Source organism: Belonocnema kinseyi, chromosome 9 (assembly GCF_010883055.1).
Source record: "Belonocnema kinseyi isolate 2016_QV_RU_SX_M_011 chromosome 9, B_treatae_v1, whole genome shotgun sequence".
Classification (NCBI taxonomy): domain Eukaryota; kingdom Metazoa; phylum Arthropoda; class Insecta; order Hymenoptera; family Cynipidae; genus Belonocnema; species Belonocnema kinseyi.
In genome coordinates this window covers 72,361,018-72,379,368 of record NC_046665.1, presented here as the reverse complement: position 1 = coordinate 72,379,368, position 18,351 = coordinate 72,361,018, and the positions used below count along the sequence as shown (strand labels likewise).

At 32.6% G+C, this 18,351-nt stretch overlaps 1 protein-coding gene across 2 annotated transcripts in view; it reads left to right on the top strand.

Annotated features, from left to right (window-relative positions):
- LOC117179965 (elongation of very long chain fatty acids protein 1-like) overlaps positions 1 to 18,351 on the top strand; it is an 84,417-nt gene that overhangs the window by 40,752 nt on the left and 25,314 nt on the right. Inside the window, exon 7 of one of the 2 annotated variants that reach the window (XM_033372224.1) lies at positions 14,556 to 14,656. The exons of the other annotated variant lie outside the window; for it this stretch is intronic. Coding sequence (XP_033228115.1) covers positions 14,556 to 14,606 — 51 coding nt within the window. The 3' untranslated portion in view covers positions 14,607 to 14,656. Of the gene's footprint in view, positions 1 to 14,555; positions 14,657 to 18,351 lie in introns of those variants that run through there. 2 annotated transcript variants of the gene reach the window in all.

The following is an 18,351-nucleotide window of genomic DNA, read 5'->3' as shown; positions in this document are numbered from 1 at the left end:
AAACCACCCTCAAATTAGTAGTGAAACTACTTTCTCTTAAGATAGGGTGATGAGGCAAATACACAGTTTGTGGAAAAATATCCAATTCCTTTTCTTAAAGAAGTTTCATATGTCCAAGGCTTTCATATTCTGACAAAAAACTGGAGTATTGAAACAATAATTTCAATTTCTCCGATAAACGACGAAGTACTTTATTCAGAACGATCTAAGCTCTTTCCAGGGATGCACCTATTTTTATGGGAGGACCGTTTTTCGAAGGTAAGTGTATCATGTAACGCCCATATTTTGTTCGTTGGTAATTCGTGACGAAATGCTCACCAGAAAACACTTCATCATTTGTCGAAGTATTTTTAAAGGGAACTTCCTCCAAATCCCAGAACCTGGTTAAGTCTTTATACAAGACTTCTGCAGAAATAGCCTAATGTGCTGTAAATAAAATGTTAATTACCATTTAAATTGTGACTGAAACCAGCTCAGATAATATCCAACAAAAAACGGTACTTTGCGCACTAAGAGAACCCAATATACCCTGTCGGAGAACAGAAAGTAAACATGAGCCATATTTAGCGGCCCCTAAAATCAGATCAACTTGATGGGAGTTAAAGGGATTTGGCATTGCCAAGCCTAACTCTTTTAATTGATCTTCATTCCCCACGTTAGATCTTACAGAGGAGCATATGATGTAAGGTGTAATAATACTAAAGCTTAGATGTGGAATTTAGGATAATTCTTTTCTGTAGGAATTAAATTAAATTCTGCTAACTTTCTTGAAGAACCAATATTAATTCCTCCAACTCCATATAATACTGCTTTAACCTTTTTGTAGAGTGGACTTAATATTTGCATTGCTCTCTCGGTAATAAAGCAACGTTCTGATCCTTGGTCCAGAAAAACTGTAAATATATGACTTCTTCCATTTTCAACTTGAAAGGAAACAACAGCCGTAGCGAGTAAGGTTGCGCGCGACAAATTTGGATGATTATTCACAAAATGAAATGAAACTTTATCATCTGCTTCTTTAAGCGAAACATGATTCACCCTCACACCCAGGGTGGAATTGCCGGGATCACTTGATTGTGACGCAAAAGAACCTGAAATTGCCAGTTAAGAAGTAACCGATGCAAAGTTAGTTGGTGGTAAGATGGGATTTGAATTATAATCATCGGAATGCAACAGGGCATTATGTCTCCCACTGCACTTGTAAACATTTGAATTTACTAACACAATTTGAGGTTGGTGTGCAGACGTGAGACAATTATAACAACAAAGATTATTTGTAGCAACTTCTCTACGCATATCCACAGATAGAGCTTTGAATTGATTGCATTTAAATAAAGAGTGATTATACTTACAAAGGAGACACTTTGAGCTAGAAGTTGCATTGCGGCTACTAGCTTCCGATTGTTTTGAAGACCTGCTCTTTTCTTGAGAACTCGCACCAGGTTTTGAAACTTTAATAGACTCCAAAATACGTATGCGAGTCTCCAAAAATGAGTCAAGTTGCTGATAAGTGGGATAACCAGTGCTAAAACCAATATGCATCCCCCATTCCTTGAGAGTACTAATATCAAACTTTTTAACCATTATAAAAACAAGTAAATCACTCCAATGTTCTGTTAAGCGTTTAAGATTTTTGAGAGCCACCAATGACTCTTTTGTTTTATCGTGTAAGTTTTCTAAATCTTCTAGAATATTATTCGACACATTAGGAAGATTGATAAAGGCTTGTAAATGAGTTGAGATTAATGCACTCTGGTTGTAAAATCTGGTCTCTAGCGACTCCCAAGTGGAGATAAAATGAGCATCAGTTATCGAAACATGTCTTAAAACCCTTCAGCTTCGCCCTTTAAGGACAATTTCAAATAGTGTAATCTTTTTGCATTTGACAACATATAAGCATCTTCAATAGCGAAACATTTAGACTTTGTGAAATATTCCAATCTCTCACGATCAACCGACGTAGTTCCAGCTCTAATTTCCAGATGCAGGGTTTCAGAACACTTCCAGCGTTGGTCGAGACGTTCTATTTGCGATTTGACAGTAGCCATTGTTGGATTGGCTTTTCCAATTTTCTTAAAATTGGTTTCAGTGTATAGAATCGCCTGAGAAATCTCTGAAAATTCAGAGAATAATGGATCCATTTTAACAAAAGGAGAAATTTAAATTGACAGTTGCTGATAATTCAGCTAAAATTGAAAAGTCTTAATTTGCGAACTAAAAAACTGATTCACTTTAGTTTTAAAGTGCTCTGACAAGGTGAGCAAATTTGAGTGTGCGAGAGTATAATTATTAATAAAATGTCAATAAATCATCACTGAAATACAATGGTCTGAATTATTATTTTTATCGCCAGAACGAGCCTCCGTCATTATGGGTAAATTCAAGTTTTCATCGTACCACTGGAGAAGGTTGGATATTGATGAAGTCTGCAATTAAATGTATTGACAATGATAAAAAAAAAGTTGGCAAACTTGTTATTTCTTCCTTCAGGTGAAGAATAATGAAAAACCGATCCAGTGAATAATGACAGCATGAAAGAGTACAGTATAGACTGTTTGAAGAAGGACGACTGCCTTACAGTACGTGCGAAAATGTTGTCACCAGCTTATATCTTTGCTATATGACCTCAAGCCGTCATATTTTCCACCTACTTCCTGTGCTTTCACTTAATAAAATTTCTCAATTTGGTCTTTTTTGTACTAATTTTACACTTTTGAATGTTTTTTCACGATTTTCAATCTGGCTCAAAGGACCATTTGTTTAATGTTTATGTTTATAAATAATTAAGGTGAAATATAATTTTTTATAAAAAATGTCGAAATAATTCACAAAAACACCATACATTTTAATCATAGTTTTTGCAATTATATTTTTCATGACCGTCAATTCTTCCCAATTTTTAAAAAATTACTGCATTTTAATAAATGATGACTTTTTCCGGGAAAATATTCTCTATATCTGTACTGTTTTAAATTTTGGAAGTAATGTTTTTTAAATAATCATATTGAACTATTATTTAGTTATTTACATAATTGAAAAATCAGAGTTGTTAAGAATGTTTTTCCGAAAAAGATAAGCCATATGTTATTTTTGAATGTGTATGTTTATAAATGATTAATTTTGCCAGATCAGGAATAGACTTAGCAGACCAAGACCATTTTTAAGAAACACACAGATGACTCACTTATTTATATAGACATTTTTGTAAGATGTAAGATTTAATTTCTTGATTGAGTTAATCACTTGACTGATCCGAAAAGATCGGACAACGATCTGTCACGATTCATTGCTACTCGCACAGTGGTTTTCTCAAGCGGCAAGACTATCATCATACACTCAAACTGAGAAATAACGTGACTTCGAACATTCCTTTAAATAACAAGGAAATTGAAAATAGCTTGGAAATAGGCGACGCCTATAAATTGAATCATTTTCAATCGCAGGAAATCTCATAAAGACGAAACATCACAACTTTAAAGAATGATTAAAATGCAATCATTTTAAAAAAATTAGTAAGAAGCGACGGTAAAAAAATTTAATTGAAAAAAACGTAATTAAAATTAAAGTTTTGTTTTGTGAATTTTAACATTTTTTATCAAAAATAATGTTTTTTATTTGAAATTAAAGCAGTTATAATAATTTAATTCTTAAAATCATAGAAAAGTTATTTTTTCAGATATCTGACTTTTGACACAACTACCTTAATTTAAAGGACCACGCACATTTCTTAAGGAAAAGTGCGTCAGGTTAATTTGGTTAAATTTGCTATATGTTTTGTATCTCAGCGCCCATGGTCTAAAGCCCAAGACTTTCCCAGTTCCGAAATAAGGCCCACTGAAGTCAGTAGCACTGGGTATTATGTCTGCTTTATCGGCTATTCACTCTACTTCGAAAAGTGATTTCGGTTAATTCGGCTGAATTTGTTATATCTTGCGTAGCTCGGATATTAGCCAGAGTTCACAACCAGCGCAGTACTGCGCCAGTTGTAATACAGAATAAATACCAGTACTGGCTTTTAGTACTCTGCCAACCTTCGGCATAGTACTGGTTCACGACTGACTCAGTACTGACTTTTATTAATGGTAGAATACTATCGCAAGAATTCCGCAAACGGTTGGCATCATACTAGTGTAATACTGGCTTATGTGTAATATGCATTCCTGGTGAAATAGTGGCACCGACGTTTAGCCAGCGATTGTAGTAATATTGGCTATATACCAATTTCAAGTGCTAGTTGACAACCAACATAAGAGTTGAACCAGTGGTTGGTGTCACAATAGTGTACTACTGACTTAGGAAAAATATGCATTACTGGTGAAATACTGGCACCGATGTTTCTCCAGCGATTTTCATACTACTGGCCACATACTACTTCAAATGCTGATTGACAAGCGACATCAGAGTTCAGACAGTGGCTGACTTGATACTGGGTCTACTACTGGCGCAGTAAGTCCGCACGCTAACGCACCGACAGAACGTCTCTCCACGTTGGCTGCTTATTTTCATCGTTTGCTTTATCGATCGACTAGAACGACGGAGGGAAGAAAGCTCCTTTATCGATCGACCAGAACGAAGGAGGAAAGAAAACGAAGAAGGCACGCTCAGAGCATCTCTGATCGCAGTTTCGACCGACTTCGAATTTCTCAAATTTTAGATGTGTATTCTATGGCCTCCCGGGTTTCGAGATAAGGCCAGCTAAAGTCAGTATCACCGGGTATTGGCTTTTTTAAAAATTAAGGTTCATTGTAAAATTCCTGATCTAAGGCATACTGTTCAACTCAAATACAAGAAGTATTTGTGACCTTGACATCAATTTCAAGGTCAAAGGAACATCTCAAAGCCAAATCTGTTTTTTTAACAGCGACCCCTTTTTACGACACTGTACATGAAAAGAGCATAGAATTCCACATCCAAATATGAGCTTGATTATAATATTGATATCAAATGCTAAGGTTAGTTTAAGGTCAAAAGTTTATTTAGACCTATTTTATACCTATTTTATTGGACTTATTTGGACTTATTTTCCCTTTAATTCAGTTTGACGTGGTCACGTGAACGGTTAATACTGGCACGGTGGCATGATCGATCTTTTTACTTTTAATTGTATTATACTTTTTATACGCCTTGATCTTCTTGGATCCTGGAACCAAGGGAAACACTCTTTTCAAGTGGCTACATAAATAATTAGAAGTTTGTAGAACAAAATATAGTGGTTTGGTTATTTCGATTTAGAAAAAGTATACTTTCTTTATACACCTATTTCTCAATATCTCAGCACGATTACGTAGGGACGTTTGAGGTAGGAAGACGTTCCTGTTTCCTAGATTAGATCTTCGATATTTACGTCAACTGATCATCGGCCCATATCAACTTGAGTTAGCTTCTTTAAATGTTCAGGATAAATTTGAACATGAGGGTACCGATATCTTCGAACTTGATAGAAACAGAGATGCGCCAGGCTTTTTGAGGATCAGAATCTATTCTCGATTCAGAAATACTACTCGCTAACCGTTACGGATGACTTTTCGAGTGGGAGAAGTTGAAAACGATTAACAGGGAGACGGAGACGAAGATATATTAGGATATTATTGTACCTGCGAAGCTGGGACAAGAATTTTAGGTTGTTTTGCTCATGTCGCGAGTGTCTTGTGGTTCCTCGGCTGGGCTCGGCATCAACAGCACATAAAATATCCCAGCACAGTGCTTCTTAAATACATCCAGGATGTCGGAAATAGGAATAATGATGAAGATGGTACCCGAATAGGAGAATGTATAGTCGATGGTAAAAAATATAGATTTGTTGAATGGAAAAAAAGATTAGAGAGGACTTGATTGTGATTACGCTATAGTCTTAATAATCACTAAATTGACTCTACAGCGGACTGAAATACAAAAAAATAAAAAGTTTTCACAACTTCGCGATCTGAAATCAGGAAAAAAATACTAATTAACTTTATAGCTACAAAAACGGATAGAATGACGATGACAACGGTCAGCTGTTTTGATGTATGTCAGAGTAATGCAAACATGGTTCTGAAATTCAACAAGGTCATGGTTACCCTAACTATTTACTATTGACTTGAATTTACGGTAGAAATTAAATTCTACGCTCTTTTCGTTTGTGTCGTCGTAAAAAGGGGTTGCTGTTGATAAAAATGAATTTGACCTTGAGATATTCCTTTTTGCTTGAACTTGACGTGAAAGTCTTCAATACTCCTTGTATTTGGGGTGAACAGCAAACCTTAGATCAAGAATTTTAAACAATGAACCTTAATTTTTAAGTAAGCTAACACCCGGTGATACTTATGCGGGCCTCATCCTGGAACCCAGAAGGTTACGGGCTTTGCGCCTACGCAGACATTTGTTCGACATGCCGAGCTACGCAACATCTAACAAATTCAGTCGAATTAACCAAAACCACTTTTCCAAGTAGATTCAATAGCCGCACAAGCAGAGCTAATACTTAGTGCTACTGACCATGGAGACATTTGTTCCGGACGTTGAGATTCAAAACATAGCTAATTCAACCAAATGAACCAAAATCACTTTTCCTTAAGAAATGTGCGTGGCCCTTTACCCACTTTAGTGAAATTTAAGGTATTTAAATGTGATTATAATCAAGTTTATTTCTTCTCCTTTCGCCCTTAAACAGAAAAGGAAAAAATCTCCCTTTCACTTAAACAAAAATAAAAAAGAGAAAAGAAAAATGAGAAGGTAACCGACCAAATCCCCTTCCTTCTCTTTTTTATTTATTTCGACCTTTATGCCTACCATTATCAAATAACAATAAAAAACATTTGTAGAAAATAATCACAAAAGTTTCAGCACTCATACAGCACCCTTTTTGAGGCAAACGAAAAAATAAATTATATGATAAAATAAAAATGATATAAAATAGAAATAATCTAAATTAAATTAAATTTCTAGCTGGCATTGGTACTGTGCCTGTCAGCTACAATTTTTATTTTAAATTTATATTGCTTTAGTTTATCTTTATTTTATTTTTAATTGATATTATTTTGATTTATTTGATCTTATGTCAAATATTTTTAATTTTAATGGAATTAAAATTTTTTATATAATTTTCTTTTGTTTGCCTCAATAAGGGTGCTGTATGAGTGCTGAAACGTTGGTGATTATACTCTACAAATGTTTTTTTATTGTTTTTTGATAATGGTAAAATAAAAAGGACTAACGAAATAAAGAATAGAAGGAAAGATATTTAGTTGGTTGCCTTGTCATTTTTCTTTCCCCTTTTTTATTTTTATCCGAATGAAAGGCAGATTTTTTCTTGTTTTGTTAAGGGTAAAAGGAGAAGAGGAGAATTTTTGTTTTTATTTTATTTTTTTGCAGATTGCAATAAGAACATTTTATGATGGTTGTCCAAATTTGATCGTTAGATTCTTGATTTTATTTTCAGGAATCCTGCACATTACCCACATTTGGTCATTTCGGAAACATAAATGTTACCAAACCAAGCACAGATGGAAGCATAATTTCCAATCGAAAATCGAAAACATAGATTTTAGATCGTTGTTCACGAAAATGTGAATATCTTCTAAACTGCGATCGACATACAAGCCCTATATAATGGAACGTTACACTTTACATTCCGAAATATAATTAAAAAATTGTATTAAAACTTTAAATATAAAAATTGCCAGATATCGAGCTTTAATATTTGGATAATAATTTTAATATCAAGATATAACACGTTAATATCTATATCGTGATCCTATTCCACACTCTCCCATTTTTAAAGAATGTTTTTTTTCCTGTTTACAAGAAACTTCCTCGTTTTCTTATTTTTCGCTTAAAGGAGAACTGAACTAATTGAATAAAATAATCAAATCAAATTCTTTTTGCTAATTGTTTGTTCTTTTTCATTGAAAAGTCTACTATTACACTGCCCTGCAAAAGTTTGGACTCACTTAGAAAAATCGTTTTTTGTTTTGTTTGTATTTATCGCTTTAATTATCGTTTTTCGACAGTTTCATACAACTTACTTGTTAAATTAACATTTTATTAATAAGTACTTAACTTTTACTTGTGATATACTTGAGTTTTTTCTAGAAAAAATTGAGAAAATCAATCCAGCCGTTTTTCATCAATATTTTGGCCTTTCGATTTGATGATTGCCCTACAAATTCTGGGCATTCTTTCCTCCAATTTCTGAATTCCTTCTGATCGCAATCGTTGTCAAGCCTGCTGAAGACAATGCCAGAATTGAGATTCGCTGGTTGGATGCAGTTTCCGCACTTCTCTGTCCAGCTCATCCCACAACAGTTCGATGAGATTTGCATCCGGCGATTGTGGTGGCCATTCCATGAATTTAAGAGTGCGTGCAGCTTCTTTCGATCTTAAATAGTTCGTACAAAGTTTTGATGTATGTTTAGAGTCGTTATCTTGCTGAAATACAAACCCCTCTCCTATCAAATCGATGCCAGATGGAATAGCGCTTCGCTGAACTATCCGGTGATAGTCTTCTTTGCGCATTTTTCCGTCGATTTTTACCAGGGTGACGACACCAGCGTAGCAGAAAGAACCCCATACCATCACAATACCACTGCCAAACTTAACTGTTGGCTTTACACATTGAGGTGCGTACCGTTCATTAGATTTCCTGCGGCAGTACATTCGCCGTTTGCTACCGAAAATTTCAAATTTGGACTCATCGGTCCATAACACCAGTTTCCATTGTTCGATAGACCAATTTTTGTGTTCTTTTGCCCATTTGCTTAAGGCATTTGCTTAAGGCATGTATTAACTGTAAAAATGTGTTTTTTTGTGCGATTTGAAATTTAATATTTTAATTTGTTATCTGGGTCATATGTCTTAAACTTCTCCAAATGAAGAATATTTTTCTTTATATTAATATTTATGAATGTATGTCTGTCTGTGATTGGCCTTTGGTACACTTTGTTACTGTCCCAAACTAAAGTTTAAGTTCGTTAGCCCGCCTTTTTGAATTGAATGCGCTAAAAAATTATCATAGAAACTTTTTAAATCTTCTTGAAAAATCAAAATGTCCAATTTTTACAGCATAAAAGATAATGAAAAATGCTAAATACGGTAAAAGATGTATACACAAAAATTGTACATTTAAAAAAGAGTTACAAATTTGTTGTCAATTACTTTTTGATAAGATGCACAGTTTTGGCTTTAATCATAAAAAACGTGATTAACAGTAAAAAAAAATGTATCCGCTGCGTGGGCACATTTTGAATCCGAAAAATAGGCTTTTACGAATGTGTGTCTGTCTTAATGTCTGTCTGTTTGTCGACCCAGCAGATAATGCCCCGTTTACGTGGCACTTTCCCAGTTATTTTTGGAACACGTACATCTGAGAGTAAAGATTTTATATTACCGTATAGAAATAAACGTCAAACTGATATTTTGGAAGTTGTGTTTTTAAGTATTTTGGCTTATTATTATTTAATTTCTGGGACTTACTGTGTAGTGTTTCAATTTTTCAGATAAATGATATTGAGAAATTTTGGGCTTACCGTTAGGAACATAATGCTCAGTGCTTTTGGAAATTAAGAATGAATTGAATAAATATATGTTAATTATTGGTTTTAATATCAATCTTCTGAAATCATTAGGTTTTCATAGATACACTTTCAAATAAAAATATGAACAAATTTAACACGTGAAATTAGCTCGTCAGATGCGAAATCAACCCCTGCTGTTTTCGCTGTCGCGATTACGTTGTACTTCAGTTACTTGGCGCATTCTTGCTCCATCGTTATCTCGTGCTGCTTTTAGCAACGGAAGCCAACGTTCGCCCACACCAAATTGCCTAACTTGGTCAATATGATAAAAGACGAGCCGATCATTAGTCTTTTTGTTTACAAAGAGAATTTTGTGATCTCTAGTAAATATTGGAGAAATAAAATGACCGTTGAGTCTTCCAATACCGACTTCATTTCGTTCAAATATTAAAACAGGCGGATATGAGTCTTCGCGGATTTGACAGAAGCCGTAAGGACTTTCATACCAAGCGTCTTCTGGCACCCACTTAGTTATATTTACGTCCATAGGATGATGATGATGATCTAGAACCGGTTGTCTTACCAGCGAATGTTCTCTTTCCCGTGATGGCTGTCTTTCAGGCGAATGTTCTCTTTCCGGCGAAGTTGGGCCTGCACCCGACGTTGAACCTAATTCTGCAAGTAGAAATAGAAATCGCTGAGTTTTGTTACTTAAATATAAATCACAGGGACTGAATAGTGTATCTGAAAGAATTCTATATACTCTGTAGGAAAAGAGTCAGCGTGAATGTCACTTGAATAATTCCATCCCATTTTTAATGAAGCTTCTGAATGAGAAATCATGTCCAAATAAGTTCAGAAAACGTCTTCTTGCAGCGAAAGTTGTCAAATTTAGTATAAGGTTTGTTTTGTCATTCATTAAGCATTTAAGTAAGGAAATTGTCATTTCAAGGTAATCAAAAGCATAGCAAATTTTATTTTGGTAAATATTATTTTGGTAAATTGGTAAATGGATTCAATTTGAAAAATGTATGGAAGGGCATGCTTTCAAGGGGCAAAAATCTACCAAAAAAGGTGCGAAAAAAGTAAAGTTCCTGTACGTTATACTTTTTCGAAAAAGAAAAATATATATTAGGAACAATTTTCCATTCGGGTATTAAATAAAAATAAAAAATAATGACAATTTCGTGTATATAAAATTTTCTATGTAGTTCAAGAGATTAATAATAGTTTTTAAAAGTGTATTAATCAACACTTCTGTTGTTAATTTTTATTTGTACTAGAGTTACCTTCGCAATTAGAATGTTGACTCCTCCCGAAATTTCGCAAGAGGTCCCTTGTTTTGTCAGGTGATGAAGAAGCTGATGAAATTTCTGTGCAAAGGAATAAGAGATTGATGAATTTGTGATGTTAAAGATGTATTAAATATGGTAAAAACGTAATTTGATTATTCCATTTTAATTCCTATAAGTCAATTTCAGTCTAACAAGGATTGGATGTAGTGAATCACCGCAAGGTGAATGAAAAAGCTATCATCTTTTTTTTGTGTAGTTTTTACTTAAATATCAACATAAATTGTGAAATCAAAGTCTGAATTAATTGAAGCGCTACATATAATTGTGAACAATTTATAATAGAACTGAATTATGTAATATTTTCAACTTTATTTACGCAATTATAGAAGGATACTGTGAAACTCTAAAATCAGTTATGCCATCTTCGCCAATATAGGGTATTTACAAGTCATTACTTCGGTGTGAAAAAAATATGTTTACACTCCTAACCTTTACTAATTTACTTTAAAACCACACAAAAATTTGGGAGCAAGAAGTGATTTAAACACCTTAAGAAACCTGTTTTTTGTTTCTTCTCCCCAAAGGATATCATAATAATGTATAATGTTTTTTTTTGATACCTATAAAACTCTGATTGATATAAGTAAATTCTACAAATGTGCCGAAATATTATAAATAAGTAGCAAAGAAGTAATATTAATAATAATAATAATTAACTATCATAGGGTTGAAATATTATGTTACATTCATTAATGTTCAATAAAGGTCCCAAAAATGCTTACTGTAAAAAATATTAGAAAATTGTATTAATTTATTTACCACTTATCAATAAAATTAAAAATAAGGTCCAGGGTTAAGGCCAGAGTAACAATGTGTGTCATTTTTTCAAAATGTAGGAATAACCGATTAATTCAAACTGCTGATAGCAACGTCACTAATGATTATTATGATGTTTCGTGTATATATTGTTTTAAGATGTTTGCATTCTCTCCTTCACAAGAACAAATCGCGTATATCAATTACAGTGCCCTCCCACTTTTCGCACTACCAGTTATCGAGACTTCCCCTACTTGCTTTACTCCCACTGCCGGTACACGCACGCGCACACATTAAACAAAATGCTCATTTAATCCAAAGTACTTAATAATTCATAAATGGCTAGGAATTATAGTCCGAAAAATCAAAAACTTCTTTTGCAAGAAAAATGGTAAATAATTGATCGCGTTGAAAAAGGAGAGACCCCAATCGACTTTTTGAAAGAAATCAACACTCACATCAGTAACATTTATAGGCAAGCCTAAATATGCGAAAATGTTTCGATACATACAGCTTAACTGATAATCTATTTTCACAAACAAAATAATTATAATTAAAAATTCAACAATTTATCTGAAACTTTTATTAAGGAACCTGTCGTGCGACAAATTTGTTCTCTGAAAAACAAACATTTTCTAACACTTAGAATCAACGTAATATTAATGATGGTTTAATTTTAAAAGACATTATTTTTATTGAGAAAATTTAAACTCACAAAAATTTATTTTAATAATGTATTTTAGGAATTTATTCTTTTTAAATGTCAGTTCTTACCAATTTTTGAAAAATGGTTAAATTTCAAATAATAATAGGTCATTTTTTCAGGAAAACATTTTGTATAAGTCTCATATTCCTAATTTTTGAAATAAAATTTTCTATGACTAAAATGATTGAAAAAATTTTTTAGGGACAAATTTTGTAAGAAAATAACTGTATTTGAAGATTATTTCACTATTTTTTAAATTAGAAACAGTTCATATCAAAGAAACAAGAAATTGAAAATTGGTGCAGTAAAGAAGAAAATGAATTACCTAAAGAAAACTTGCACTTAAGAAGCAATAAAACAAAAATTAAACGAAGGTGTGCACTAAGGTGTCTCAAAAACGCTTTTTTTAGGGGGCAACAATCCCTCCAATTTCATTCCAAATCCGTTAAAAGAAATTCCCTAATTTTGTATTATTTATAATTTTTTAGGGTTTGAAAAAATATGACGGAAAATTATGGGGGCCTGTAGAGCATTATGGAACGAAGAATTTCATCTATCAGACATATGGGTTTGACACCCCTAACAAACCTCCACGAGTACCTGAGAACAACCCTTAAAACAAAAAAAGTCAGTTCTTCATGAAATCGATCTTTGAGCAGTGTATTCTCGTATTTTTTTACTTAAAATTATTAATATTGGTCTAGTAGAATGTTCATCATCATTTAATAATTAATTAATAATTATTTAAACAAATGGAATTTGTTAAAAATTTGTTTTTCGAAAATTTGTTTTAGCTTCCTTAATATGATTACTATTAGTTTAGTGGAATATTTAATAACATTGGTTAATTAAATTATAATTGTTTAAACAAATAGTGGAATATTTATCAGTAATAATTAATTACTGATTAATAATTAATTTATGAGTTGTATTTGAGTAATAATTTTGATTAAAAAAATTTTTTTTTTAAATTTAATTAATCAAACAATGTTGATAAATATTCCATTTGTTTAAATAATTAAAAATTAATTCACCAATGATAATAAATATTGCACTAGGAAAATTGCAATAATTTTTAAGGAAAAAAACTAATGTTAATAAATATTTCACTAGATCAATAGTAATAATTTTTAGGGGAAAAGCGAATTTTCAAAAAAAAATTATTTAAACAAATTCTATTTGTTTAAATAATAAAAAGTTAATTATTCAATTATGATAAATGTTTCACTAGGCCAAAAGTAATAATTTTAAGTAAAAAAGACGAGAATACAGTGCTCAAAAGGTCCATTTCATGAAGAGTTGACATTTTTTTTAAGGGTTCTTTTCAGGTACTCTCAGGGGTGTGGTAGGAGTGTCAAACCCATATGGCTGATAAATGAAATTCTTCGTTCGATAATTCTCTACAGGCCCCTATACTTCCACGTGACATCTTTTCAAACCTTACAAAATTATTCTAAAAACTCAAAAAAGTTATTTTTCCCCATGCATTTTACATGGGAAACTTCATGTCAAAACCGGCACCTGTTAAAAAATTTTTTTGTTTTAAATTAGGGAATTTCTTTTTTTGAATCTGGAATAAAATGGGAGGGGGGGGGGTTGTTGCCCTCAATTATGCAAAAAAATTTGCCATGCATTTTTGAACGACCTTACTGTACACATTCGGTTCCAATTTCAACGAGAACACAGTGCACCTGTTAGTGGAACGTTAGTAAAAACTCAAGCTATGGTACTAAATGCAAAACTAAATAAAAATAAAGACTTTATTGCAAGTGAGGGCTGGCTGAATCGCTGGAAAAAACGTATAGTATTCGAAATTTGAATGCTTGCGGTGAAAAACTTTCAGCCGATGTGAAATCTGTTGAGGAATTTAAAGCACTAAGGATCAGATTGTTAATTTTGATGAAACTGGTCTAAATTTGAGGATGATGGCATCCACGACTCTAACACCGAAAGTGAAAAAAGAAACACCTGGCTTTAAGGAAAATAATGAACGCATTACAATTTTAGCCTGCAGCAACGCTGCTTGACCGTTAAAGATTCCTCTCATAATTATAGGTAGGAATAAAAAACCAAATGAGCTAAAAAACTTTAACATGGATAAACATATAGTATTTTATAGAAAGTCTAAGACGGCTTGAATAAATACTGCATTATTCAAATAGTGGTATAATATACAATTTGTACCGATTGTTACAAAGTATTTAAAAGTTAAGGGATTCTTTCTAAAGTTCATTTTATTGATAGATAACGCTCCCTCTCGTACACCAGAGACTGATTTGCAACACGGCGACCTGAAACATAGGTTGTGAAAGAGCATCAATATGAAGGACGCATTTTTTCGGTCCACTACAGCAAGGCAGGAAGTATTTATTGAATATTTGAGAAAAGCTTGGAACAAGATTCTACCTTCTAGTTCTAAAGATGGCCTTTCTGAAGCCAGAACTCTGAGATGTCACAAACAGTAATCCTAGTGATTCTACTGAAGGATTAGTGCGTCTTTTTCAACGAATATCCGGCTGCTACGATGTTAACGAAGAAGATATTAGAAGACTGGAAGAAGAGGATAATAAGCTTTCACCTTGCCTCAAAACGACTGAAATACTTGCTCTTTTACGGAATCAAGAAAATGATGCAGTCAAAATTCTGATTCAAGTTTTTCTGAAAACGTATTTTCTGAAGCAAAGCGGACTATCGATATATAATTTACAAGAAGTAATACAGATTTTTGAAAAAGTGTATGTCAGTTCAGAATCACTCATAACTTTGTATCGTCTTCACGAACAGGCTAAAATAATTTGTCAACAGCACAGATGATTGTTAAACAGGAAAAACTAAAATAAACAGCTGGATGAAAAACTGCATCAAAGCATATATTCTTAATGTACAATTTTAGATTAAATGAAGATACTACTTTTAGACTTATATAATTTCTTTGGTTAAGAGTAAAGTAAATTTTTTTAAAGTTGCTTAAATCTTGAAGTAAAATAGACTTTTATCCAACGTAAGTGAAGAGACCCTCTTTTTTAATACATAGGCGTCAACAAACAAAAAATAAAATTAGGCAATATTATATTTGCAATATATTGAAAAGCTTAAATGTCTACCCAGAGTTTTTTGGTTTTACAATTTTTTCAAAGAATATTTGTAAGAAAATACTAGGTTTGTTAGGGTTTTTTAGGTAAAATTTGTATAATAACCAGATATATAAGATGTTATGGTGTTGACCAGCATGTAATATATGTTTATAGATGATAATTAAAATAAGTCCATGTTGATAACTGGTAAATTTAATTTAAAATTATGCCTGGGAATCTCTCAGTACATATGAGGTATTATGTTTCGACTGTACGTCGACAGTCCTCTTCAGAAACAACTACTTTCTGTGGAAATAAGAACACCTGGTAGTCAAATATAATGCAAAAAATTTTGAAAGTTTTAAAAACTAATTAATTGACTCCATCTGCTTGGCGTACTTAATTGAAAGTTTGAATTAGTGGTTGACATGAAGGCATGTCAACTACTAATTTAAACTTACTATTAAGTCCGTCCAGTAGACAGAGTCCACGAATCAGTTTTTATAACTTTCAAAAAATTTTACGTTTTATTTGACTACCAGTTGTGCTGACTTATATTAGTTATCATTTTTAAATTTTTGTAATAACCTCTCAATGTTCGTTCCTACCCGTTTACACGATTGTCAAATTTTGTCATTAATTTTTTTGAACAGATTTGATTTTTTCAACCTGTGAGATATGAGTTTAAAGTGGAAGGGGGAAACGATGTTTAATGTAGTGGGGGAACTCACTTAAAGCAAATCCCAGTTCCAGCTTTTTGCGATAAGAGAGCGGGTATTGTATGGCGGGCTTGATGAGATAAAAATGTTAAATTAGTATCACCTAATCTATTCTGTAGAAGTTGAAGTTTCACACGTACATGGTTATTTTACATTAAAAGACTGATAATTTGTGCTCAAATTTAACATAAGTTATCGTTTTATGCCACCTTGAGAATCTCAGATACTTAAATAATGCATTAAGAGAAACAATAAAATCACACTTTGAAAATATTGATAATATAATACGTAATTTGTATCAAACAAAGAAATATTTTCTTTTCAATCCATATTAGCAGCATTTTTTTCTAAAAAACACTTCATAAAATTAAGAAGAGTAACAATAAAATTAAGAGTATTAATTGAAGAGTAAATTAAAAGTATTATAGTAAATTAAGAGTAACAATAAAATCACACTTTAAAAATATTGATAATATAACACGTAATTTTTATCAACCAAAGAAATATTTTCTTTTCAATCTATATTAGCAGAATTTTTTCTAAAAAGAACTTCATCAAATAAAGAAGAGTAGCAATAAAATTAAGAGTATTAATTGAAGAGTAAATTAAAGAGCAAATTAGGAGCATTATAGTAAATTAAGAGTAACAATAAAATGACACTTTAAAAATATTGATAATATAATACGTAATTTTGATCAACCAAAGAAATATTTTCTTTTTAATCCATATTAGCAGCATTAGTTTTCTAAATAACACTTTATCAAACAAAGAAAATTAAAATTGTCTATAAGGAAATATCTTTTAAGCATTGATTTATTATTTCTATTAAATAAAAAGTCTAATTTTCACTGAACTTATGTGAAAATAATTTCTACGTGCTTTAAAAATAAACATGATGCATTAAATTATGGCTTTTTGTCAATTTCGAAAGTGGCGCATATGAGCACATCTGAAATTCTAGATGGAGAGATCATTATAAATTTATATACCGCAATTTAAGTTATTTGGAGACATCATTCAATAGTGGATCGTCGCAAGTGGTAGTGAGGGGGTTGATTATGGTTTTTTGTCAATTTCGAAAGTGGCGCATATGAGCGCATTTGAAATTCTGTCTGAAGAGATCATTATAAATTTTTATATTGCAATTTAGGTTGTGCGGAGATATCATCGGGTAATTTATCGGTAGCAAGTGTTAATCGGGGGTTTGATGATTGTTTTTCTTAGTTTCGAAAGTGGTGTATATGAGCACATTTGAAACCGAATAGGAAACTCTCTTCATCAGTGCGGATTGCAGGCTTTTTATATTGTTGGTCATCACTTCGTTAAATTTTATTACCTCTAAATCTTGGGCAATTTTCGAAATTTCAAACAAAAATTATGGCGCATATGAGCGCATTTGAAGTCAAACAAATCCATGTTCTCAATTTTATATTGCACATCACTATTGAGGAATAAAGACCTGCGTTACACTGCCCCCCCCTCCAAATTTGATATCTTTGTTAATTAGCTAGCGCAAAATATTTTAGTGGTGGCGCATTTGAGCGTATTTGAGTGCATTTGAAGTTATGAAAGATAGGTATGATAAATTTGGAAAAATGTTATTAGTTTAGAAAAATGATGACAGCCCCTTGCCCCCCATTTCGATCGCTAATAACTCGGTTATCAATGTGGCGCAATTTTTTTTCTCTATGGCGCATATGAGCGCGTTTGAAAATCTACAAGATAATGTGATTAAAAATTTGATTTTTCAAATGGGGGTATAGCGTCACGCTGCCCCCCCCCCCGCGTAACACCTGACATAACTCCTACAGTTTTCTGGCGCATTTGAGCGTATTTGGGACGCAATTCGGTGGGCTATAGAAAACTCAAAAATTAAGAGTGGGGGGGGGGGCTGGTGTGACTGACCTCCATTTTGGCATGAACCGCACAGTCAGCAGATTACCGCTACCACAGCATACACGAACTTTGCAGTTTTAACGTGGTTGTATAAAATAGCATTTCAGCTGCACGTATCCCGTCAAATATTCCGAAATTTTAGACAGTATCCGCACCATTTGATACTCCAGTTATAAAATCCACGAAAATATAGTCATTTTGAATTTTAGTCGACTTTGGAAGGAATATATTTAAGCTTAGTTTAAAAAATTAGAATTTTTGAAAGTTATTTATTCTAAAAAATGTACACTATGAAGACTTTAGAATATCGTTTAAGCAGTCTGTAGTTACATAAATGTCGAAAAAATACAC